This window comes from Aythya fuligula, chromosome 26, assembly GCF_009819795.1.
Source record: "Aythya fuligula isolate bAytFul2 chromosome 26, bAytFul2.pri, whole genome shotgun sequence".
NCBI lineage: Eukaryota > Metazoa > Chordata > Aves > Anseriformes > Anatidae > Aythya > Aythya fuligula.
Window position 1 is genome coordinate 4,371,621 of NC_045584.1, and position 21,265 is coordinate 4,392,885.

General features: G+C 67.8%; 3 protein-coding genes across 3 annotated transcripts; 1 reads left to right on the plus strand and 2 right to left on the minus strand.

Moving 5' to 3' along the window:
- Positions 1–202: 202 nt before the first annotated feature.
- GIPC3 (GIPC PDZ domain containing family member 3) lies at positions 203–3,264 on the minus strand. The gene is given in 8 exon segments (XM_032203948.1): positions 203–354; positions 430–511; positions 620–735; positions 1,345–1,525; positions 1,733–1,918; positions 2,011–2,159; positions 2,162–2,266; positions 3,174–3,264. Coding segments are annotated over 8 exon segments (1,062 nt in total).
- Positions 2,537–8,907, minus strand: HMG20B (high mobility group 20B). Its single transcript, XM_032203816.1, has 10 exons — positions 8,855–8,907; positions 7,942–8,010; positions 5,824–5,929; positions 5,448–5,651; positions 5,010–5,130; positions 4,869–4,921; positions 4,654–4,729; positions 4,348–4,563; positions 3,819–3,951; positions 2,537–3,695 (listed from the first exon to the last, which is right to left on the minus strand). Exons 2-10 carry the CDS (start codon positions 7,977–7,979, stop codon positions 3,683–3,685), a joined length of 960 nt encoding a protein of 319 aa, XP_032059707.1. The 5' UTR covers positions 7,980–8,010; positions 8,855–8,907; the 3' UTR covers positions 2,537–3,682.
- Positions 8,908–11,301: 2,394 nt separating this feature from the next.
- Positions 11,302–20,081, plus strand: MFSD12 (major facilitator superfamily domain containing 12). The gene is made up of 10 exons (XM_032203949.1): positions 11,302–11,629; positions 15,186–15,396; positions 16,495–16,618; positions 16,863–17,057; positions 17,144–17,236; positions 17,340–17,432; positions 18,114–18,284; positions 18,470–18,564; positions 18,924–19,054; positions 19,632–20,081. The coding sequence occupies exons 1-10, from the start codon at positions 11,302–11,304 to the stop codon at positions 19,724–19,726; spliced, it is 1,536 nt and encodes a 511-aa protein (XP_032059840.1). The 3' UTR covers positions 19,727–20,081.
- Positions 20,082–21,265: the final 1,184 nt, after the last annotated feature.

Sequence of the window (21,265 nt, forward strand, 5' to 3'; positions counted from 1 at the left end):
GGCTGGCACCCAGAGGCAGGGGCTAGCACCCATGGGTGGGGAGTGGGCTCTGCAGCCCCCCCCAGCCCGGGGTGGGTGCACGGCAGCGCTCACACAGTCACGGGATGGGGACCCCCAAGTGCCACTGCCAGCCTCACACAGGGCAGTGGCACAGGGGGGACACAGAGCGGGGACCTGGACAGGGGGCACTGCCCCCCCCCGGCTACTCCTGCGCCCCCCCGGTGCTGCAGACGGCCGCCCACACCTCGGCCACGAACTCCGGGGGGAAGGCAAACTCCCCCAGCACCGAGTCCAGGCCGTGGGCGAGCGCGGTGGTGCCAGGGCTCTGCTTCGCCATCTCCACCATGGTGGCAGCTGCAGGGAGAAGGGGGGGATTAGCAGCAAGGGGGGGGGGGCAAATTGGGGGGTGGGAGGGCACGGGGGGCTCACCCAGCTCGCTGTCGCGGATGCCCATGTAGCTCTCCAGCAGGTCGTCCACGCGGCGGGCGGCTTCTTCCTCCGTGGCGCTGGGCTGTGGGTGGGAGCGGGGGGCACCCAGTGCAGGGTGCACACAAAGGGGGGGTACATCCCCCCCCCCAGCCCAGCACGGTGCCTGCCCATGAGTCTGGGGGTGCCTTACCCCCTCCTGCAGCGTGGCCGGGCCCTGTGCCCGCAGCCGCAGCGTCTCCTTCCCGCTGGCCACTCTGCCCTCGGCGGGGCACTTGCTGCTGCTCCGCGTCCTCTGCCCGATCATGTCTGCACCCCGGGGTGGGGGCGAGGGGCAGGGAGGGTGCCCGGGGGTGGAAGGGCAGGGATGACAAAGGATGGGCAGCCAAAGATAACCAAGAACGTCGGTGATGGACAGCCAAGGGTGACCAAGAACACCCAAGGGTGGCCAGCCAAGGCTACCCAAACAGCCCAGGGGACACACAAGGAGGGCCCCGTGTGTGGCCAAGGACACCCATGGGTGCCCATCAGGGATGCACATGTGTATGGTGTGCCCATGGGTGCCCAGGGCAGGGCATGCAGAGGACTCAGCGTGATCACAGGGGCAGCTTGGGGCGCACAGGCAGGTGTGGGGGTGCGCCCTGAGGTGGGGTGTTTGCAGGGGTACCCATAGCCCTGGGGGGGTTGCAAGGGTGCGGGGTGCTTGTAGGGGTACACAGGGGTGCCCAACAGTGGGGTGGATCCTGAGGGGGGCTGCAGGAGCCCAGCACCCTGCTCAGGGTGCCACAACACAACCGCAGGCGTCTGCACACCCACGGGACCATGGGGTGAGCGCACGGCCCACGCGCATTGCAGGAGGGGTCTGGATGCCCCTTCCCGGGGGTCTCCATGCAGAGCAGCCCCCCCCTCCCCGCTCACCAAAGGCCTTTTTGGGCTGCACCAGGCGCAGGGTGAAGGGCTGAGCGCGGGGCAGCTCCCGCAGCATGCGGGCCACCTCGTAGTGCCGGCAGCCCACGATGGTGTGGTCGTTGATGGCCTCGATGCTGTCGCCCACGCACACGGCCTGGATGCGGTTGATGATGCTCCCCTCCTTGATCCGCTGGGGGGGGGACACGGTGACACCACAGGGGAGGGGGACATCGGGAGGACAGACAGACACAGCCCCCGTCCCACACCTCCTGGCACCGATTTCCTTTAGCAATGGGGCCAGCCAGGGAGCCCCCAAAATGCACCATGCAGAGGGGGACCCCCAGGGTCACGGTAGATGCAGAGACCCCCCCCCAGCCCCTCCCCAACACTCCCTCACCTTGATGAAGGCGTAGCCAGCCCCGTTGTCCGTGATGGTGAGCCCCAGCGCGTCCTCAGTCTTGGTCACCTCCACCTCCTTCGTCTCCCCCCGGACGTGGGCGAAGATGAAGTCCTCCAGGCCGATCTGCCCCCCCAGCAGCTTCTGCATGTCCACTTTGTGCGTGTTCAGCGTGCAGAAGAGGATCTGCCACCGGCACCCCATCGTCACCGCGGCTGGGGACACCAGCAGTGCCAGCAACACCCCCCCCGACACACCCCCCCCCCACACTGCCTCACCTCGGTGGGCGAGATGCTGAAGACCTCGGCGATTTTGCCGTAGAGCTCCTTGACGTTGGTGAAGCCCTCGATGCGGCCCGTGGGGCTGCCGTGGGCCAGCTGGGTGCGGAACACCAGGCGGGGGCGGACGCGCGGGGGCCGCGGGGCTGGGGGCGGCTCGGGGCCCCCCGGCTCCTGCCCCACGCCGTTCTCCATGGGGCCGTCCTCCCGGGGCTGCCGGCCGTGCTTGCTCACCCGCTGCATCCCGCTGCTGCCGCTGAATTATAGATGGGCACCAGCGTAAGGCGATCCCCAGGGGGCCAGGAACCCGATCTGGTGGCGCAGGTCAGCCCCCGGGATCGGGTGAGCAGCACCACGGCTCCACCGCACCCCCCCGGGGCGCAGGATGGGGTGGTAGCGATGAGCCAGGGCCATCACCCTTGTAGGACACCCCACGGCTGTGAGCCAAGAGCACGGGGATGAAGCTGCTCCAGGCGGCTCCGGGCCTTTGAAGCCGCCCCCCAAGCACAAACACACGGAGCCCACGCTGGTTTCTCCCACGTTTATTCACTCCCATCTCCATCCCGAGCCCAGCAGCCACCGGGAGATGGCAACCAGGAGACTCGTCTACAGAGCACCGACCTCGCAGGCAAGAGGGGGGGGGGGGGGGTTGGACCCCTGCCCCGGGTTAAACCCGGGGCCGAATCCACGTAGTGCTAGTAAGAAAATAAGACGCTCTCTAATTACACAATCTGAGATTTCTGACTGGCAGCCCCAGGGTCGTCCGACCCCGGCACGGCGTGGCGAGGACGCGGCTGCCGTCACGGTGGTCCCACGAGGGCTCCCCAGGGCTGGGGGGGCTCCGGCCCCACTCCCCCCTCAGCACAGTTTTGCCTTTGCCGGGGTGTGGGGAAGGGGCTGCCCTGCCTGGCCCCAGAGGCACGGGGGAAGCAGAGGGGGCAGGCGGGGTGCATGGGGCTGAGGGGCTGAAGGCACCCGAGGGGCAGCAGCGAGGGGAAAAGGGCAGATTAAATAAAACAAGAGAGAGGGGAAGGAAGCCTGTCACCTCCCCCATGGCAGGCCGGGGGTCCCTGGGCTGATTTTGGGGCTGGGATGCGGCACTGAGCCCCGGGGGCTCCCCACGCACCCCAGGGGGCACGGCTGCCTCTCCTGGCCACTCTCACCACGTCGGGGACAGGAGCCTCGAGCCGAGCCAAACATGCAGAGGGGCAGCTCGAAGGAGGTCCTGTCCCCACCGCAGAGAGGCGAGGCCATCGAGGAGGGGCTGGGTGTCAGCCCTCCTGCTTTAGGGGCCGGTCACAGCTGCCCCACAGCCCCGGGGTCGCCGTGGAAGAGGCTGCTGTCCTCCAGGCCCTCCACCCGCAGGCTGTGGTGCCGCATCTGGCACCAGGGCTCAGCGAGCCGGGGCTGCAGGCGATGCCCAGGGGCTGCGGGAGCTGGGGAGCACACAGGAGAGCAGGGGGGGCTCGTGCTGGGGGCTCAACCACGGCACCGCTTGGTCCCCAGAAGCTCAAGGTCCTCGGAGATGTCACCGCCGCGGGGCCGGGGTCGCCCCCCGCTGATGTGGAGGGGGAAGCAGCCGGCCCAGCAGCAGGGACTGTCCCTTGTGGGGGCTCCAAGGGACAGGGCCGTGGTCCGGCCGGCCCCGGGCTCCAGCAGGGACTGGTCCTCTTCACAAGTGTTCGCTGCAGGGGGTGGAAAACGAGGCCAAATGACTGGGTTTGACTTCTCCTCCCCAAAACCGCGTGGAGACAGCCCCGAGCCCCCCCTGCAGCCACGCCAGGTGCCGCCTGCCCTGTCCTGCTCACCTGGCTATCCGGGACAGGATCTCCTTGATGCGAACCACCAGCTTCTCGTGCTGCAGGGGGTTGCTCTCGATGGCGCTGTGCAGCTTGGCCATGTAGAAGTCCAGAGTGCTCAGCGTCGGCGTCTCCCCGGTGCCTACGGGGCAGCAGCCCGGTAAGTCCCCACCCAGCCCCGTGCACCGTGCTGGGGACGAGACCCTGAACGAGGTCCTGCAGCACTGAGCTCCCACTGATACAAAGCCAGGAACAACAGGATTGTTCCTCTTCCTAACACCTCCCCAGAGGAAGCTGTGACAGCATCTAGGGACGAGGACAGTTCCCAGTTTGTCCTGTCCTGCTACAGAGGAGCTGCCTGGCACGTCTGCGCTCTCTGGAGAACCCCAAGTGCTCTGTGATCCTCCCCCCCCCAGACGAGCAGTTATCACCACCCCACTGACATCCCTGCTACAGCCCCCGCTGGCTTCAGCCCCCTCCACGTGGCCACCGTGTCCCAGGACAGCAAGGCCGGTCCCCGGGGCTGCCCTGAGCTCACCAGGGATGGGGAGGGAGGCGAAGCTGGTGGTGAGGGCCTGGCGCACGGACTGGAGCTGCTGCTGCAAGGCCAGGGTCTGCCTCTCCTCCTGCGCCAGCTCCTGCTCCAGCTTCTCCTTGGCGCAGTTCATGCTCTCCGTGTGTTTCTGCAGGATGGCGTTCTGCTCCTCGAACTCCGTGTTCATCTTCCGCAGGCGCCGCAGCTCGGCCTCCCGGGCTGCCGGGGACAAACGGGGTCAAAAAGGGTCAGGGGGGAACGGTGACCCCATCCAATACCCCAAACTCAGCCCCTTCCTCAGCCCCTCACCTTTGTTTTGGTCCAAGAACTCTTCGGTGAAGATGGGCACGTCGAAGGTGGAGAAGGAGTCGCTGCACTCCCCAGCCTGGAGGACAGGAGGGGACGGGGCTGAGGGGACAGCCACGCGCTGCCTCCTGCAGCTCTGCTTCAACCCAGGAAGCCAAACCCCGCAGTGCCACGTGCCTCAGTTTCCCCACAGGGCCGTGGAGCTGCCAGCACCTTACCTTGTGCGGGTGCCCGTTCAGCAGGGTGTTCACCGCCACGGAGCCGGCATCCTCTGGGAAGGAGGCAGGGGGTTACCCTCCACGAGCCGCCCCGACACCCACCCCGAGCAAAGGGCAGCTGCCGCCGGCCCCTCAGCCCACCTTTCTTGATCTTCTTCTCCTGGATCTTCTCCGTGCACATCTTGTAGGCCTCCGACTGCTGGTACTCCCGCAGCTCCTTCATGTACTGCTGCTTCTCACGCTCCGCTTCATCCAGGTACCGCTGCAGTCACAGGCATCCTCAGCCTGGCCCGGCCCCACAGCGGGCTCCCCGTGGTGCTGCTGACCCCTTCCCACCCCCCGAGGCCCAGCTCCTGCTCCCCAGCACCGAGACGGGCCCCCCGGTAACCCCCTTGTGACACTTTTTGTGCCCAGACCTCGAGTGCACAAAGATTTTGGCTTCCAAGTGCACCGAGGTGTGATGGGGCCGTTCCCAGCCTGCGAGCAGAGGGGGTTCAGGTGCAGAAGCCTCCAGAGAGGCTCCACCAGGATGGGGGGAGCTGCCAGCCCCAGAAGATGAGCCCCCCCCCACCCCGGTACCTGCTTCTCCGACAGCTGCAGCTTGCTCCACTCGGCTCCCAGCATCTTGGTGATCTCCGGGAAGGGCAGGTCAGGGTGCTGCGTGCGGATCTGCTCGCGGCGCTCGTTCAGAAAACGGACGTAGCCCGTCACGGGGGCCTTGGGGCCATTGGGCAGGATCTTCTTCCTCTTCTTGCCCTTGGGCCAGCCCCTCTTCTTCACCGGCTGGCACCCCGAGAAGGGAAAGGGACAAGCTGGCGTCGACGGCGGGGCAGGACCCGCACCCCTCGGGGCAAGGTCTCAGCCCTTCCCTGACCACGGTCACGCCACGGGTCCCACAGCACAATGGGGCGAGCTGGGGACCAGCCCCAAGCCCTGGGGCCGCAGCAGGGCTCACCTCCTCCTCGCCGTGTGGCTTCTCGCCGCTGGCCCGTGCCACCTCCCCCTTCTCCTGCTTGATGGCCACCAGGAAGTTCCCATGCTGAGCCTTGCCTGCGGCGTGCCTGCGGACACAGAGAGCCCCTCAGAGAGGGCTGGGGACCCGCTGGATCCATCACAGCCCCCCTGCAGCACTGCCAGACCCCCGGCTCCCACCCGGGCACGGTGCCCAAACCCAATCCTGACCCCAGGGCTCAGCAGAGCCCAGCTCCAGGTGGACAGGACACGACCCCGGGCACACAAAATCTGCTCCAAGGTCCACCCAAGGCCCCTCAGTGACATTTTGAGCAAGGCTGGGAGCTGCCAGCACCGCTCCGGGTGGCAGCGAGCAATGAAGGTGACCATAAAAACACTCGGGGACATCCCCACGTGACACCCAGACAGCGCGGCAGGTTGTCCTGAGGAACACAGAATCACAGAATTTCTAGGTTGGAAGAGACCTCAAGATCATCGAGTCCAACCTCCAACCTAACGCTAACAGCCCTCCACTAAACCATATCCCTAAGCTCTACATCTAAGCGTCTTTTGAAGACTTCCAGGGATGGTGACTCCACCACTTCCCTGGGCAGCCTGTTCCAGTGCCTCACAACCCTTTCAGTGAAGAAGTTCTTCCTAACATCTAACCTAAAACTCCCCTGGCTCAACTTAAGCCCATTCCCCCTCGTCCTGTCACCAGGCACGTGGGAGAACAGGCCAACCCCCACCTCGCTACAGCCTCCTTCACACAGCGGCCGATCCTTCTGATCCTTCTTGGTGAGGGGGGAGCCGCCACAGGGACAGCTCCTGGTGGCAGCACCCCCGCGGGGACCAGACGAGCTGGGGCCAAAACCGCTCCTTTGGTGCACGGAGCCACCTCCGGAGGCACCCAGCGTTTCTCACGAGCGGCTGGGAGCCCCGAGGCAGCTTCCCAGCGCGGTGCCACATCTTCACGCAGCCCCAGCACGGACTAAACCGGGCTCGGAACCGCCCCCCAGCCCCACCACAGCCTCTCCCCGGGGCTCCTACGGCTGTCCCCGGCTCCTTCCCACGGTGCAGCCCCCGTCCCGCCTGCGCCCCTTTGATCCTCCGGCTTTGATGGCCCCATCACAGCGATCGCTGCTGGCGGCGGCCCAGCCGGTCACACAGCCGCCGACCACACCAGAGCACGGCCGGGACTGCCGGACACGGGGAGACACAGAGGGTGCGAGCGGAGCGGCCGGCACGGCCGGGCTGTGCTTTCATCCCAGTCACAAGATCCGTTTAATAGCGAGGGGCTGGGCGCAGCCCCCCAAGGGAAAGGGAATTTGGCTGCGCACTGACAGCCCGGCGGATCCGGACTCGCTCCCTGGTTTTCAGCGTCCCTCGCTCACCTCACACGCTCGGTGTGAGCCCAGATCTCCGCACAGAGCCCTGCACGAGCCAGAATTCACCTGACAATTCATTCCCGTCCCCCTCCTGCGAGTCCTGGGGACCCCATTTCTAATGCTGACCCTCCCCGGGACCCAGCCGCTCACACTGAGGCTACGGGAAGCTGTGAGAACATCGCCAGCCTCCCAGAAAATAACAACTGCTGTGGTTCCAGCGGGCCCCAGCCCTTCTGTATGAGCCCTAACACAGCACCCGGCCCCAGCAGCCCGGTAACATCCCGCAGCGCGGCGGGGAATGTGCTGACACCCCCCCAACGGGGAGCTCTGCCTCCCCCACGCAGCGCCGCGGATTCCTTTCGTGCCTGAGGATGCTTTAAAAAGTAAAGCTATTCCCGGCACCATTCCTCCCCTTATCTCGGCTCCCTTGGGCATCCACCTCCTGGCGCCGCAGCGGCTCCGGGACCTGGCTCCCCGGGACACAGCAGGAACAGCCCAGGGGGGGGGCATCACCCCCCAGGGACCGCACGTGGTGCGCCCCAAACAAGCTGAGGCTGAGATGACTCAAAACTCATGGCATATTTTGGGGGTTTTTACCCCAGGCCCTACAGGAAAGGCCCCCAAGGTGGGCATGGTGATGCTTGTCACCCCCCCCCCCCCGTGACCCCCATCCCCCTTCTGGGGGGTTTGTCACCCCCCGGGGCCGGGTGCCGGGCTGGGGGGGGGGCACTTACAGCATCCCAGCGGGCGCCTGCTTCGTGCTGTGGGCCATGGGCAGCGGGGGGGGAGCTCAGAGCAGGAGCCTGAGGGACAAAACCGGGGGTGTCACCGGGGCCCTGGGGGCCACCGAAGCCACAGAGCAAGCCCCCCCCCTACCCCATGGACCAAGCCCCCCCTTGCCCAACTCCTTCCCTCCAGGCCCCCATGGCCGCCCCTCCTCAACCCCCCAGCATCCCCAGCCCCCCCCCCAGCACCCTTAGGCCCCCTCCAGCACCCCCAGCAACTTCAGCACCCCCCCAGCACCCCCTGAACCCTCACAGACCCCTGCCCCACAACCCCAGCCCCCACCACCACCCCCAGGCTCCTTCAGGACCCCCCCATTACCCCTTCCTACACCCCCAGACCCTCCCCCAGCACCCCTAGACCCCCCCCATGACCCCCCCAGCACCCCCAGGCCTCCCCAATCCCCTTTCCTACATACCCAAAGCCCCCCCAGTACCCCTAAACTCCCTCCAGACCCCCCCAGCACCCCCAGGCCTCTTCCAGGCCCCCCAGACCCCCTCCAGCACCCCCAGACCCCCCCCAATCCCATTTTCTACACACCCAGACCCCCCCCAGTACCCCTAGAACCCCTCCAGACCCCCCTTCAAGTCCCCCACCCCCCCCAGCACCCCCAGACCCCCCCCAGACCCCCCCCAGCACCCCCAGGCCTCTTCCAGGCCCCCCCAGATCCCCCCCAGCACCCCCAGACCCCCCCATGCCCCCCTCAGCACCCCCAGGCCCCCCCCAATCCCCTTTTCTACACACCCAGACCCCCCCCAGTACCCCCAGGCCCCTTCCAGGCCCCCCCCCATCACCTCCAGGCCCCCCCCGCCCCCCGTTACCCCCGGTCCCCCCCCCGCCATCTTGGGCCCCCCCCGCCCCCACCTTCCCTGTCCCCGCCGGGCCCCTCGGCCTCCCTTCCTCGCCGGGCCCCGCCCCTCTATTATTATGCAAATGAGCGCCCCGCTTCCGCTCCGCCGATTCGCTCCCCGCGCCGGGCCTGGGGGCGCGCGGCCCCGCGCCGATTGGTTGGAAGCTGCTGACGTCACGGGGAGGAGGTGGGGAAGGGGCGGGGCGAGGCCGGGGGCCGTCGCTGCGCGCTCGCGTGCGCCGGGTTCGGCGCGCGCCGCCGGCCGGCCAGCCAATCAGGAGCCGGCGTGCGGACGGGGAAGCGTTGAGGGGAGGGCAGCGCCTTAAAGGGGCAACGGCACCAGTCGAGGAGTGGGGCCCACCGCACTCGGCCCCCCTCGGGTGCCCCCCCAGCGCCCACCCGGCCAAGCGGCGCGGGGGGGCCCCGAGACCCCAGAACGCCCCCAGTGCCCCCAGTGCCCCCAGTGCCCAGCTCAGGGGCGTCCCAGTGACCCCAGGACCCCCCCACACTGCTCCCAGTGCTCCCAGTGCTGTCCCAGTGCTCCCAGTTACCCCTCCCCAGCCCTCCCAGTGCCCACAGTGCTCCCTTTTGGGGTCCCAATGGCCCCAAGCCGCCCTCTCCCACTACTTCCAGCACCCCCAGTGCCTGCTGGAGTGGGGGTTCCCATGTCCCCCTTACTCACCCCTCCCAGTGCTCCCAGTACTCCCCCACAGCGCTCCCAGTGCCCCCCAGTGCCCACCCCCAGGACCACCAGTGCCCCAGCACCCCCCCACACAGCTTTGGGGCACCCCCTGCCCTCACCCCACACCCCACGGAGCTGCAGAGGCAGAGCAGGACTGGGAGCCCCACAGCACGCGATGCCCACGGTGCCCCCCAGCACCCTTGGGTGCCCAAAGCACCCAGTGTCCGGGGTGCCCAAACCCCAGGGCAGGCGATGCCCAGAGCTGGGGGGCGCAGGCACAGGAGGGGGCAGCCGGTTCCCAGCTGGGGGGGGCAGCTGTGGCAACCCCCCCGGCTCGTCCCCCCCCGGGGCTGCTCGCCCATCGGCCTGGATTTTCGCTTCCTCCCCGTCCCTGAGTCACTGCCGTGCCCTCACATGACGGGGGGGGGCCGGGGGCTGGCGGGTGATGCGCGGCCCCCACCACCCCCGGCCCTCGCCACGGAGCTGCCGTGGGAATCACAAGACCTGGCAAATTGTTCATCCGCAGCATCCCGGCCCCGGGGCTCCGTCACCCCTGTGCTGCCAGCAGCAGGGGGGGGGCACATCCAAGGAAGGGTTCCCCAAAAACGCACGGTCTGGGAGCCCCTGGCCCAGCTCTCCCGGAGGTGCCCGACCTGCTCGGGTTACCCCCGATGCCCCCCCAGCCCCTGGTTTCGTTCCCGGGATTTCAGCGTCCCCATGGGCAGAGCAGGTGGCACCGGGGGGGCTGCGGATGCTCGCCCCCACCCCACAGGCAGAGCTCTGTCCCACTGTGCCTTTGGGGTCAGAGCCACCAAGAACCCGCTTGGAGCAGCCTCAAACTCCCCAGAAATGCCCAGAAACGGCCCCGCAGCAGAGAAACCCCCCCAGCAGTGGGCACGCACCCATGGGGGGGTGCTCCCAGGGGCTGGGGTGATGGGGGCCTGACAGCACCCTTGGGGTTGTCCCTGGGGACCCATGGGGGGGGCACATCTGGGATGTCCCCGCTGGTGGCTGGCTGCGAGGATAGCAGGGACACAGGGAAGGGGGGGCCAGTGTTAGGGAAGGGGGGGCTGATGTTGGGGCAGGGGGCTCCCAGGTTTTTTGGGTGCCCAGGGGCACAGCAACAGCGCTGGGTGCTGTGGGGCTGGGGTGCAAACGGACTCGCAGAGGGGGCGAAGCGCTGGGGCAGGACCCAACACCCTCGCACCCCTTTTTGCCCAAGGCAGTGGTGGGGGCATCACGGGCAGCGTGTGTGTCCCCCCCTCTGTACCCAGGGACATCATGGACAGTCTGCGTGTCCCCTCCGTGCCCACAGCACCCAGCCTTTTACCCCAAGGATCCCACTGGGGACCAGTGTGCCCCCAGTGCGCCCCCAGTATATCCCCAGTGTGCCCCCAGTGTGCCCCCAACACATCCCCAGCACGTCCCCAACACGGGGGGGTTGCACCAAGTCAGGCAGGGCCCCGCAGCAGCTGCACGGCTCCCGGTCCCAACCACTGGTGCCGGACATTCCTCGGCCAGGCCTGGTGCTGGGGGGGCAGCACCGGGGAGCGGGGATGGCGGGGACGGGGGGGACACGGCCTGCGCTGCTCGGGGACCCGAGCGGGGCCACCACCGCCACCACCGCCACTGCCACCACCACTGCTACCACTGACACCGCCGCCACTGCTGCTGCTCCCCCCGCCGCAGGCCCCGTCCCGCCCCGGCTCCATCCCCGCCCCGCCCCGGCCCGGCGGGCGCTATAAGCGGGCGGCCGAGGCCGGTGTGAGCGGCCCGGCTATGGCGGAGCCCCCGCGGAGGAGCTCGCTCGGGGCGGGCGGCTCGGCAGCGGTGGCGGCGGCGGTGGCGGTGGCGGAGGCGCTGCCGTTGCGGGCACGGCTGAGCTTTGCGGCCGGGCATTTCCTGAACGACCTGTGCGCCTCGCTCTGGTTCACCTACCTGCTGCTCTACCTGCACGCCGTGCTGGGCTACAGCCACCGGCTGGCCGGTGGCCTGCTGCTGGCCGGGCAGGTGGCCGACGGGCTGTGCACGCCGCTGCTCGGCTACGAAGCCGATCGCTCGGCCGGCTGCGGTCGCTACGGCCGGAGGAAATCCTGGCACTTGGCTGGTAAGGGCTGGGATGCTGCAGGAAACACAACCCCACCGGGGGGGGGCTGTGCGAGGGGGGGGTCTCGGAGAGGGGTTGGGGGGCTGGGGGTGCTTCCCCCAGGGGCTCGGTGGGGTTTCCCCAAATGGAGGGCGAGGCGCTGCTCCCGGCAGCTTTGGGGTTCAGGGGGGCTCTGCTGGAGCCCCGATGCTGGTGAGTGTCCCCAGCCCCAAAGCTGCCTGGAGGGGCCGTTTTGGGGTGCCCCAGATGGGGGTGTAACACCCCCCCCCGTGGCACTGAGGTGGGAACGGGGCAGAGCAGGCGTGGGGAAGCCCCGTGGGGGTAACGGGGTGCAGGGGAAGGGGCAGTGTGACGTCCCTGACCTGCCCGGGTGCCGTCCCCCTGCAGTGGTGTGGGGTGGCCCCGTGTCCCCCCGGGTGGGGGTGGCACCAAGGCAAAGGGGTAAAAAGGAGACCGAAAGGTAAATCTGGGCTTTCCCACGAGCACGGGGATTTACCTGGGGCTTGCCTCAAGCAGGAGGTTCCCGGTGCAGCAGCAGTGATGGGTGACCTTGGGGTGCGGGATGCTCACCGGGGCTGCTCCCGCTGCTGGGGACCAGGCTGGGGCTCCCCGGGTTGGGGCACGCGTGGGCTCTGCTCCGGGTGTGGAAGGGCCCCGTGGGGACGAGGGGGAGGCAGCACCAGGTCCGTGTGAATGATTAACGGGTGCCCAGCTCACATCCTGGGTGAGCAAGGCACTGAAGGGCTTGGGGCTGCCCCGCTGCCGTCGGGGGCCCTCCCTGAGGGGACAGCGAGACCTGGAGAAGGGTCCTCGGAGCCGTGGCACTCGCAGGAGCCTGCCCTGAACCTGCTGCCCTGGCTGGTGACGGGGAATGGGGCGGTGAGAGCGGGGAAACCTCCGTGGGCAGGAGATGGAGACCCTCGGCGCTTCCACCTCCTGGTAGCACCCCAGGGTGCCCGTGGAGCCATGCGGGGAGAGGACGGTTGTGCTGTGGGTGCCGTTATCTTGATGCCGAATTTCTCCCTGCCAACCCGATAAGGCAGCTGGGCTGCCCGGCGGTTGGCTTGGCCTGGCCCCCCAGCCCTGAAATGAGCCAGAAAAGGGGGTGCAGGGGGGGCAGCTTCACCCCCTGCCGCACCATCTGTGAGATCTGTGCCCTGAATTTAGGGAAGTGGCCGGAGCTGTGACTCCGGCATGGGCAGCGCTGCCTCGGCCGGGTGCACCCAAGGGGAAGTTCTGAATCACGTCTTGCTCGGGGGCCGTGCTTGCCCCCAGCCGGCCCCACTGCAGCTGCAGGGAGCACCGCGAGGGCCTGGGGCTGAGCTCCAGCATGGCCCTGCCTGCTTCAGGGGGACAGGGGAGGCTGGGGACACGAGCTGAGGCTGGGGACACGGGCTGAAACTTCGTTTCCCCAGCCAAAGCACGGGTTGTTCCTGGAAGGTGGGTGCTACCCCACCACCTTCCCAGTCCCACCGCAGCTCAGCCCGGTCCCAGGCTGGCCCTGCTGGTCCTGCTCCTGGGTCACGCTGTGGGGAGATGCTCCTGCGCGTGGGAGGGGGTGGCCCATCTGGCAGCAACCCATGCTCAGATCGGAGGAAACGTCGTGAAACCACAGCCTTGCGGGGGGAGATACCACGAGTTGCTATCGGCACCATCTCCCCTCCGCGGTGCTGGGCTGGTTGGCGGCGGGGCTGCCGGGGCCGATGCTCCTGAGAAGTCGGCTTGCTGCGGGATGCTCACCCTGCCCGCAGGATTTCGGGGCAGCTCCCTGCAGCCATGGGGTGGGAGCAGCTCCTCGCTTTGCTGCTGAGCGAGTCTGGCTGGGCTGCCCCAAATCCCCCGCCTGCAGCGGCTGCGCTGCGCTCGCCCACTTGCAGCCGGCGTTCCCGTGACTCTGCCCCGGAGGGCTGCGAGATGAGAGCTTGGATCTCTGCCACCTGCACGGGGTGCTGGGGTGCTCCTGGAGCCCTGTGTGGGGCCGTGGTGGCCCCCGTGGGGATGGTGGCTGCACCCCGCTGGCTGCTTTGGTGGCCCTGGGTGGTCTTTGGTGGCCCTGCTGGGGAGGGGATGCTGCACATGGGTCTGCTGCAGGGCGGAGGAGCAATGAGGTGGGGATGGGGTGGTGCAAGCACGCTGGGGTTGTATTGAGACTGTGAGCTCCTGGCCTTTGGGTCTGGGCTAGGAGCGGAGCTGGGCCCCTGGGGGGCTCCTGTGGTCCTGCTGGGACAAGCCCGGGCCCCCAGGACAGCTCTGGGATGGAGGCACAGGCGTGACACAAACAGCTTTTGGCACACGGGGGTGTCGGGGCGGATGTGGGAGCTGCAGCAACCCCAGGCCCAGGGACTGCAGCTCCTGCCCCAGCGCTCCCCGGGGACGTGGGCAAGTCCCTCGCAGCCCTTCGGGGACTGCAGAGCCTGAGTCTGTGGGGCCTGAGGCTGGGCAGGGGGCACAGCCTCAGTGATCCTGGGTGTTCTTTGGTGTTTAACATGGGCACTAGTTCTGGTCTGAGTTCTGCACCTTCTCGGACCATTCCCTGCCCTGGGTGGGACAGGGACACCGCAGTGTGCCTGAGCCCCGTCCCTCGGAGAGCTCCTGGAACACTGGAGCCTGTGGTGGGCTGGTGCAGGGCAGCACCCAGCACCCTGCTGGGGTCCTCACGGGCACCCAGGCTGTGCTGGGATCGCTGCCTGCCCTTGCTGGGCATGGGGCGAGGGGATCTGCTCTGCTCCTGGCAGCCCCTGCAGCTGCGTGCTCCTCGGGCATCCTCCTCAAGTGGCAGTGCCGGGGAGGAGCTGCCCTTGTGGCCGAAGGAAGGAGAAATCTCTCTTCAGGAAAAGGATCTTGCACAGTCCTGCAGAGAGGGGAGCCTGGGGACCTGGCGAAGCGGCTGCGGGTTCCCCTGGCCTGGGTTCCTGTGGTTTTGTGGCCAGCGGGTGCCGTGGGTTTGGCAGCGCCCGGCGCAGGACAGGACGGAGCAGGGCACGGCGCCCGGGCCTGCATCTCGTTGGATTTGATCCGTAACCTTCTGGAAGAGGAGGGAGAAGCCGGCCTGTCCCTGCCTGCTCCACGCAGGCGTCCCCGTGGCGTGCAAAGGGGACGCTGCTGGGCTGTGGTGGAGGCAGGGACCTGGCTCTGGTGTCACTGACTCAGCCGGGACCTTCCCATCAGGGCAGCGGCGTCTGACGCCAGCGTGGGGACAGATCTGCTCCTGCCCCGCTGTGCTGGGGGCCGCTGGGGACGCCCCCGACTGCTGCTCTGCATGGCTCCCTGCAGCAGAAGGGGCGAGGGGACAGACGGACAGGACAGGCTGTGTGCCTGCAGGAGCTGGGGCTGTCCCGGTGCTCAGGGCACCTTATCACCCCCAGGCAGGCGGCGGCGCAGCACCGTGGCCTTGGGGCCGGTTATCTGCAGGCCTGGAGGTGGGCAGCGACCGGGGGGAGCTGATCCCCCCCCTGCAGCCCTGGGGCAGGCCCTGTCCGTGGATAGGAGCCAGCTGTGGCCATCAGGTCGCAGGGCGCTGGGCTCGCAGCCCCTCACCGCTCCCCTCTCTCCCCAGGCACCACCTGCGTCCTCGTGTCCTTCCCCTTCATCTTCAGCCCCTGCCTGGGCTGCAAGGAGAACACGCCGCAGTGGGCAGCCTTCATCTACTACCTCCCCTTCATCGTCATCTTCCAGTTTGGCTGGGCGGCCACGCAGATCTCCCACCTGTCCCTCATCCCCGAGCTGGTGACCAGCGACCACGAGAAGGTGGAGCTCACGGCTTTCAGGTGAGCGTGGCCAGCCCTGGCTGTCCCCTGAGCCGAGTCCCTTTGCCTCCGTGGTGACAGGTCCCCTGCGTGCCACAGCTCCGTGTGCTGCTCTGCCACGGGCACCTTGGGCACGCTGGAGCCCTTGACCTGGCAGGACGGGGCTGGGGCCATGTGGGTGTCCTGCAGGACACATCCAGGTGACACCGATCTTCTGGGTTCCTGGCCTAAAATCTTTGGTGCCGGGGCAAAGGTGCTGCTGCTGAGGATGCTGGTGACACAGCCAGCACCGTGCTGTGGTGATGGGAGAGAACTCACAGCGACCCACCAAGCCCAGCCGGGCTTTGTGCTGTGGTGCAGGCAGAGGCAGGGCTGTCTGCCAGCTCCCTTCCCCCCTTGGTACTGGGGTGCCAGGTCCCCAAACCCCCTGCCCCAGCCTCAGAGGGTGCATCGGCACAGAGGAGCTCATGCCCACAGGGCACTTTTTCCTTTGGAACTGGAGGGTGATGCTCACGCAGGAGGAATGTGTCCCCAGGTGTCCCCAGGGAGGGGAGGGCCGGGCACTGCCCTGTGCTGGCCGTCCCGGAGGCCGCAGCCTCCCCAGGGCTGTGCGTGCGGCCCCAGAGCCTGCGCTGCTTATCTGGAGGGGCCGGGCTGCAGGAAGGGGACTTTATCAGCTGGAGCAGGGCTTCGTTATCTGCCCCGGTGGGAGGAAGTTCCCCTTCCGTCAGGTAACAGGCTCAGCGCTGCGCCCATGCTGGAAGCACGCAGGGAGGTGTCGGGTCACCCAGGGCCAAGGGGCCCCACGCTGGGGTGCTGGGCCAGGCGGCTCGGGGTGGGCTGGGGCCGGGCAGGCTGGCCCAGAGGGGCTTGGTTTCCTTCTGGTCCTGCCCCCTGCTTGGACTGGGGGTGCTGGGAGGTGCACCAGTAAGGCTGATGCACCGCCAGGGCTGGCCTGTCCCTGCGTGCTCTTGGAGTTGTCACCTCCGCAGCGGTGCTGTGGTGCAGAGCTGGCTGCAGCGGGCCTGGGTTGGTGGGCAGCCGTGTGTGGAGGTGTCTCTGCCGTGGCTGGAACTGTGCTCATCCTTCTGTGTCACCCCGCCGTGCCATCTCCCCCAGGTATGCCTTCACCGTCATGGCCAACATCACCGTGTACGGCCTGGCCTGGCTGCTGCTGAACCTGCAGGTGGACCAGCCTGAGCGCACGGAGCACCTGGGCATCCAGGATGTCCCCGTGTTTCGGGTAGGTGGGCACGGCTCGGTCCCTGGGGTCCCTCCTTCCCTGCGTGGGATGTGGCTGTACTGGGAGGCACTGGAGGGAGTGAAGTGGCAGCACCCCAGAGCCACCTCCTGCACTGGGCAGGGGCTGCACCAACTCCCCCTTGGTTCTGGGACCCCCTTTTATTCCACCAAACTCCTGGGGCAGGGAGGGGCGAGCAGGCAGAGGGCACCCTGTGCCATGCTCACCCCCTCTCTGCCTCCCCTAGAACCTGTCCCTCATCGTGGTGGGGCTGGGGGCCGTCTTCTCCCTCATCTTCCACCTGGGCACCAAAGAGAAGCCGTACCCGCTGGGCTCCCTGCCGCAGCCCGAGAGCACGCCCCTGCTGCAGAAGGAGCCCGCGAGGTGCCCGCGCCCGCTGCTGGCCTGGAAGGACTGGCTGCTGGAGCCTGCCTTCTACCAGGTGGGAGCACGATGGGCCACGGCCATGCCCCGTCCCCCTCCTCCAGCCGGCGCAGGCTGAGGGCCGCTCTCTCCGTCCCCTTGCAGGTGGCGGTGCTCTACATGGCCACCCGGCTCATCGTCAACCTGTCCCAGACCTACATCGCCATGTACCTGACCAACTCGCTGCTGCTGCCCAAGGTGGGCACGGGGCAGGTTCCTGCCCGCACGGCAGGGTCACCCGGGCAGGGGTCCTGGGTGAGTGGTCTGGAGCTGATCTTCTCCCCGTGCTTGTCGCCCACAGAAATACATCGCCACCATCCCCCTGGTGCTGTACGTCAGCGGCTTCCTGTCCTCCTTCCTCATGAAGCCTGTGAATAAGTGGATAGGTCGAAACGTGAGTCCTGGGGGCTTGGCGAGGTTTGAGTTAGACCCAGGGCGTAACAACCTGCTCCTGAGCTCAGGGGCTGGGCACCAAAGGCAGGTCCTGAACCCACCGGGGAGCAGAGCACTGGGCACACCGGAGCCTGGCTGCAGAGCAGGGACCCCTCAGGAATCCTCCTGCTGCAGCACCGGTCCCACAGGGCAGGGCGAGGGGTGGCATGGGCCTGTCCTGCACATCTGAGGGTGCTGAGGTCTGGGAAAGTGACACTGGCCCAAGCTCAGCTGGTCCTGAGCAGCCCCGGCAGGGCTGGGAGAGCCCCGAGGAGCCCAGGAGAGGCCGAGGGGGGACTTGGCTGAGCCACCCTGAGCATGCCGGAGGTGTGGGGTCTGCAGCCCCGGCAGACCTGCAGCTTCTGCTCCTGCCATGGGGTGCAGGGCACGGCTGGGGCTGTCCCCATGCCCTGCAAGGCACCTACAGCTCCTCCGGGCACAGGCTGGTCGCTGCAAGGCCCTTGCTGTGTGGGGACAGTGCCCTGAACCCACTGGGAGCGAGCCAGGGACGTCCCTGTGAGCCCAGGCAATGGCTGGCCCCGATGTCCTGCGGGTGGGATGTCACCGGGGTCTGGGGCACAGCCAGCGCTGGGTGCTGAGCTCTGCCTTCCCCCCTGCCTGTCCCCACGCCATCCCGGAGCAGCTGACGTACTTCGTGGGCATCCTGGTGATCCTGGCCTTCGCCTCCTGGGTGACCCTGACCAGGACGATGGGAGCGGAGATCTACGGGGCGGCCGCGCTGCTCGGCGCTGGCTCTGCCACCATCCTGGTCACCTCCCTGTCCATGACAGCCGACCTCATCGGCACCAACACGGTACGTGGCCCCGCCGTCCCGGCAGGGCTGGGAGCCCGGCGGGCAGGAGACGCGTCCCCGGGCAGGCGGAGAGCCCCGAGCCGTGCCCGGGCCGTGCTGTAATGAGGGCTCTGCCCATGAGAGGGCACACGGCTCTCGCTCGCTGCGCTGCGTGGCACCGGGTGAGCCTTCCTCTCCCCTCGCAGCACAGCGGCGCGTTTGTCTACGGGGCCATGAGCTTCACGGACAAGATGGCCAACGGCCTGGCGGTGATGGCGATCCAGAACCTGCACCCGTGCCCGTAAGTGTCCCTGCAGAGCACAAACGACTTAAGGACAGCTCCACACAGACCGCTGGGATCCTGGCAGCAAACAGCCCGTGGGGGCACGCTCTTACACCCCTGCTGAGAGGCACTGGTGGAAACTACAATTCATCCTAAATCCTTCCTCGCCTTCTCCTCTGCCCTCTGCATCTCAGACTCCTGAAGGGGCTGGGGATCGCTGTGTCCACGCTGCTGCCCTGGGCTCTTCCCCCGTGTCCCAGTCCTGGTAGCGAGGATTTGGGACTGCTTTGGGCAGCGGGAGGGTGGCAGCAGCCCCAGGGTGCTTGGGGAGCGCGCTGGTCCCCGCCACCGAGCTCAGCCGTGTCCTCTCCTTGCAGGACTGAGCTCTGCTGCCCTGCCTGCGTCAGCTTCTACCACTGGGTGATGGTGCTGGTCACCGGGGGCATTGCCATGGCTGCCACCGTGTCCCTGTGCTGCATCATGATCTGGCCCATCCGGGTCCGCTTCCGTGAGTGTGGCCGCGGGGCTGGGGGCGCTGGGAAGGGGCAGGCATGGGGCTGGGGGCACAGGGAGACCCGGGTCCGGTGCCAGCCCCGGCTAAAGCAGAAGTGTCTTTCCAGATGGCCCTGGTTGTGGCAGGCTGCGGGGTGACCCTCCTGGTAGGCAGGCTCAGCTCCTCGTGCTTCTGCTGCTCCTGGCCCCAGAGCTGGGGCTGTGCCCGCTCGCTGTGCCCATGGCGGGCAGCACCCCCCTGCCCAGCCACACTGCCCCTGGCCCCATGGTCAGCGAGGGGTGAAGGGGTGAAGGGGCTGCTGCTCGTGCTGCTGGACAAACGCAGGGGCCCGGCTGCCCCTTGCCAGGCTGCTCAGTGTCAGCTCTGTCTCCGTCCTTCGCCTTGTCCAGATTTGTTCTGTGTTGGGTGGGGGGAGAACGCGGAGCCCCCACGGGTGGGGCTCTCGGCAGCGTTGTGCAGGGCCCCTGCTGCCCTGGGACGTGTCAGGGCGCCTCGTGCTGGGGGCTGGAGAGCCCCCGAGGACCGGGCTGGCACTGTGAGGGCTCCTGACCCATCCCTCTCGTCCTTGCAGATGATGTCTCCCTGCAGGGCCTGAATGAGGCCAGAATCTCCTACAACGAAACGGAGAGCACGGAGGAAAGGAGCCCCAGCAGCATGGTCAACTGAGCCGGGCTCGCGTCCTCGGCCATGCTGACGGCCGGGCTCTGCTGGGACGGACCCCGAGGATGGGGACGGCGCCAGAACAGGGGAGCTGGACTCAGGGTGGGGTCCGGGCACTGCCTCGCCTCGGGCACCTCACATAGGACTTGTCACCCCCCTGCTGTGCCGGGGACGCGGTGAAGGGCGTCCCTCGGCCGTCCCTGGGCATTTGCACAAGTTGAACACTACGGGCCCGGGGCTGGGCGGCGCAGCCCGGCCCCCGCACTGTGGGACGGGGGGCACCCAGCCCTTGGTTTTAACCTGCTTTTGGAAGGTCAGTGTGTACGCAGAGCACTTTTTAAAAGAAGGAAAAAAAAAAAAACAAAAAAACCTAACACAACCCACCTCGAAACTTGAATAAAAAATTTAAAAATTAAACTTGAAAAACAAACACAAACAAACAAACAAACAAAAACAACAACAACAACAAAAGAAAAAACAAACAAACAAACAAACAACCGTGAGACTTAAAAACATTCTGGAGGAGGGAGCCCCCCCTTGGTGCCCTGGGGGCCGGGGGGGGGTCGGGGGATTGTGGCCGCCCCCCCCCCCCGTGCCCCAGGGCCGCCCGCAAGATGGCCGCCCTCAACAACGATGGCGGCCACGTCCCGCGCCCGCGAACAAAATGGTGGCGGCGCAGCGGCGCTGGAGCGCGCTGATTGGTTATCGGCGGCGGGGAGCCCACCCCCCAAGGCAGGGCAGCCAATGAGGGCCGGCGGCCGCTGGTGCCAGCGCGGCGGGGAGCGGCCCGCGGGGCTGCCCGGCCTCGACGGGGCGCGGGGCTGCCTGTCCCCAGCGGCCCCCAGCAGTGTCGCCCCCGAGCCGTGTCCCCAAGCACCTCGCCCAGCCCCTCCTCGAGCACCCCCAGTGCCGGTGACCCCAGCAGCTCCCCGGGCTCTGTCCCAGCACTGCCAGCGATGTCTCCCCGCTCCCAGCCGGGCCCCCCCCGAGGCCGTTCCCTCTGCTGCGGGCAGAGCCCGGCCCCAGCTCCCCACAGCCCCCAGGGAGCGGGGAGGGCCCCCTGAGCCTGCTGCAGCCCCAGCACCCCCAGCTCCCTCGCAGGACTCGTGTCCCAGCCCCTTCCCCAGCCTCAGCCCAGCTCTGGATGTGCTCCAGGGCCTCGATGTCCTTGTAGTGAGGGGCCCAAAATTGAACTGGGCATGGGTGTCAGGGGCTTGCACGGGGGCTGGAGCCTGGGGCAGGCGCTGGCTGCAGGCAGGACCCCACAGGACCCCCGGGGACCTGCAGAGGCTGGTGGGGCCATGGGGCCGTGGCCGTGTTGAACAGCAAGAGCCCCAGGCACTGGGGCTGGGAGCTGCACACGTGGCCCAGGGCATGGCCAGGGGGTGTGGTGTCCCCATCGTGTCCCCGTGGTGTCCCCATCGTGTCCCTGTGGTGCCCCTACAGTGTCCCCATGGTGTCCCCGCAGTGTCTCCCACTGCCCCCCGCTGTGTGTCCCCTGCCAGCCCACCCAGTGCCCGCTGGGACCCAGCCCCTGGCACCCAG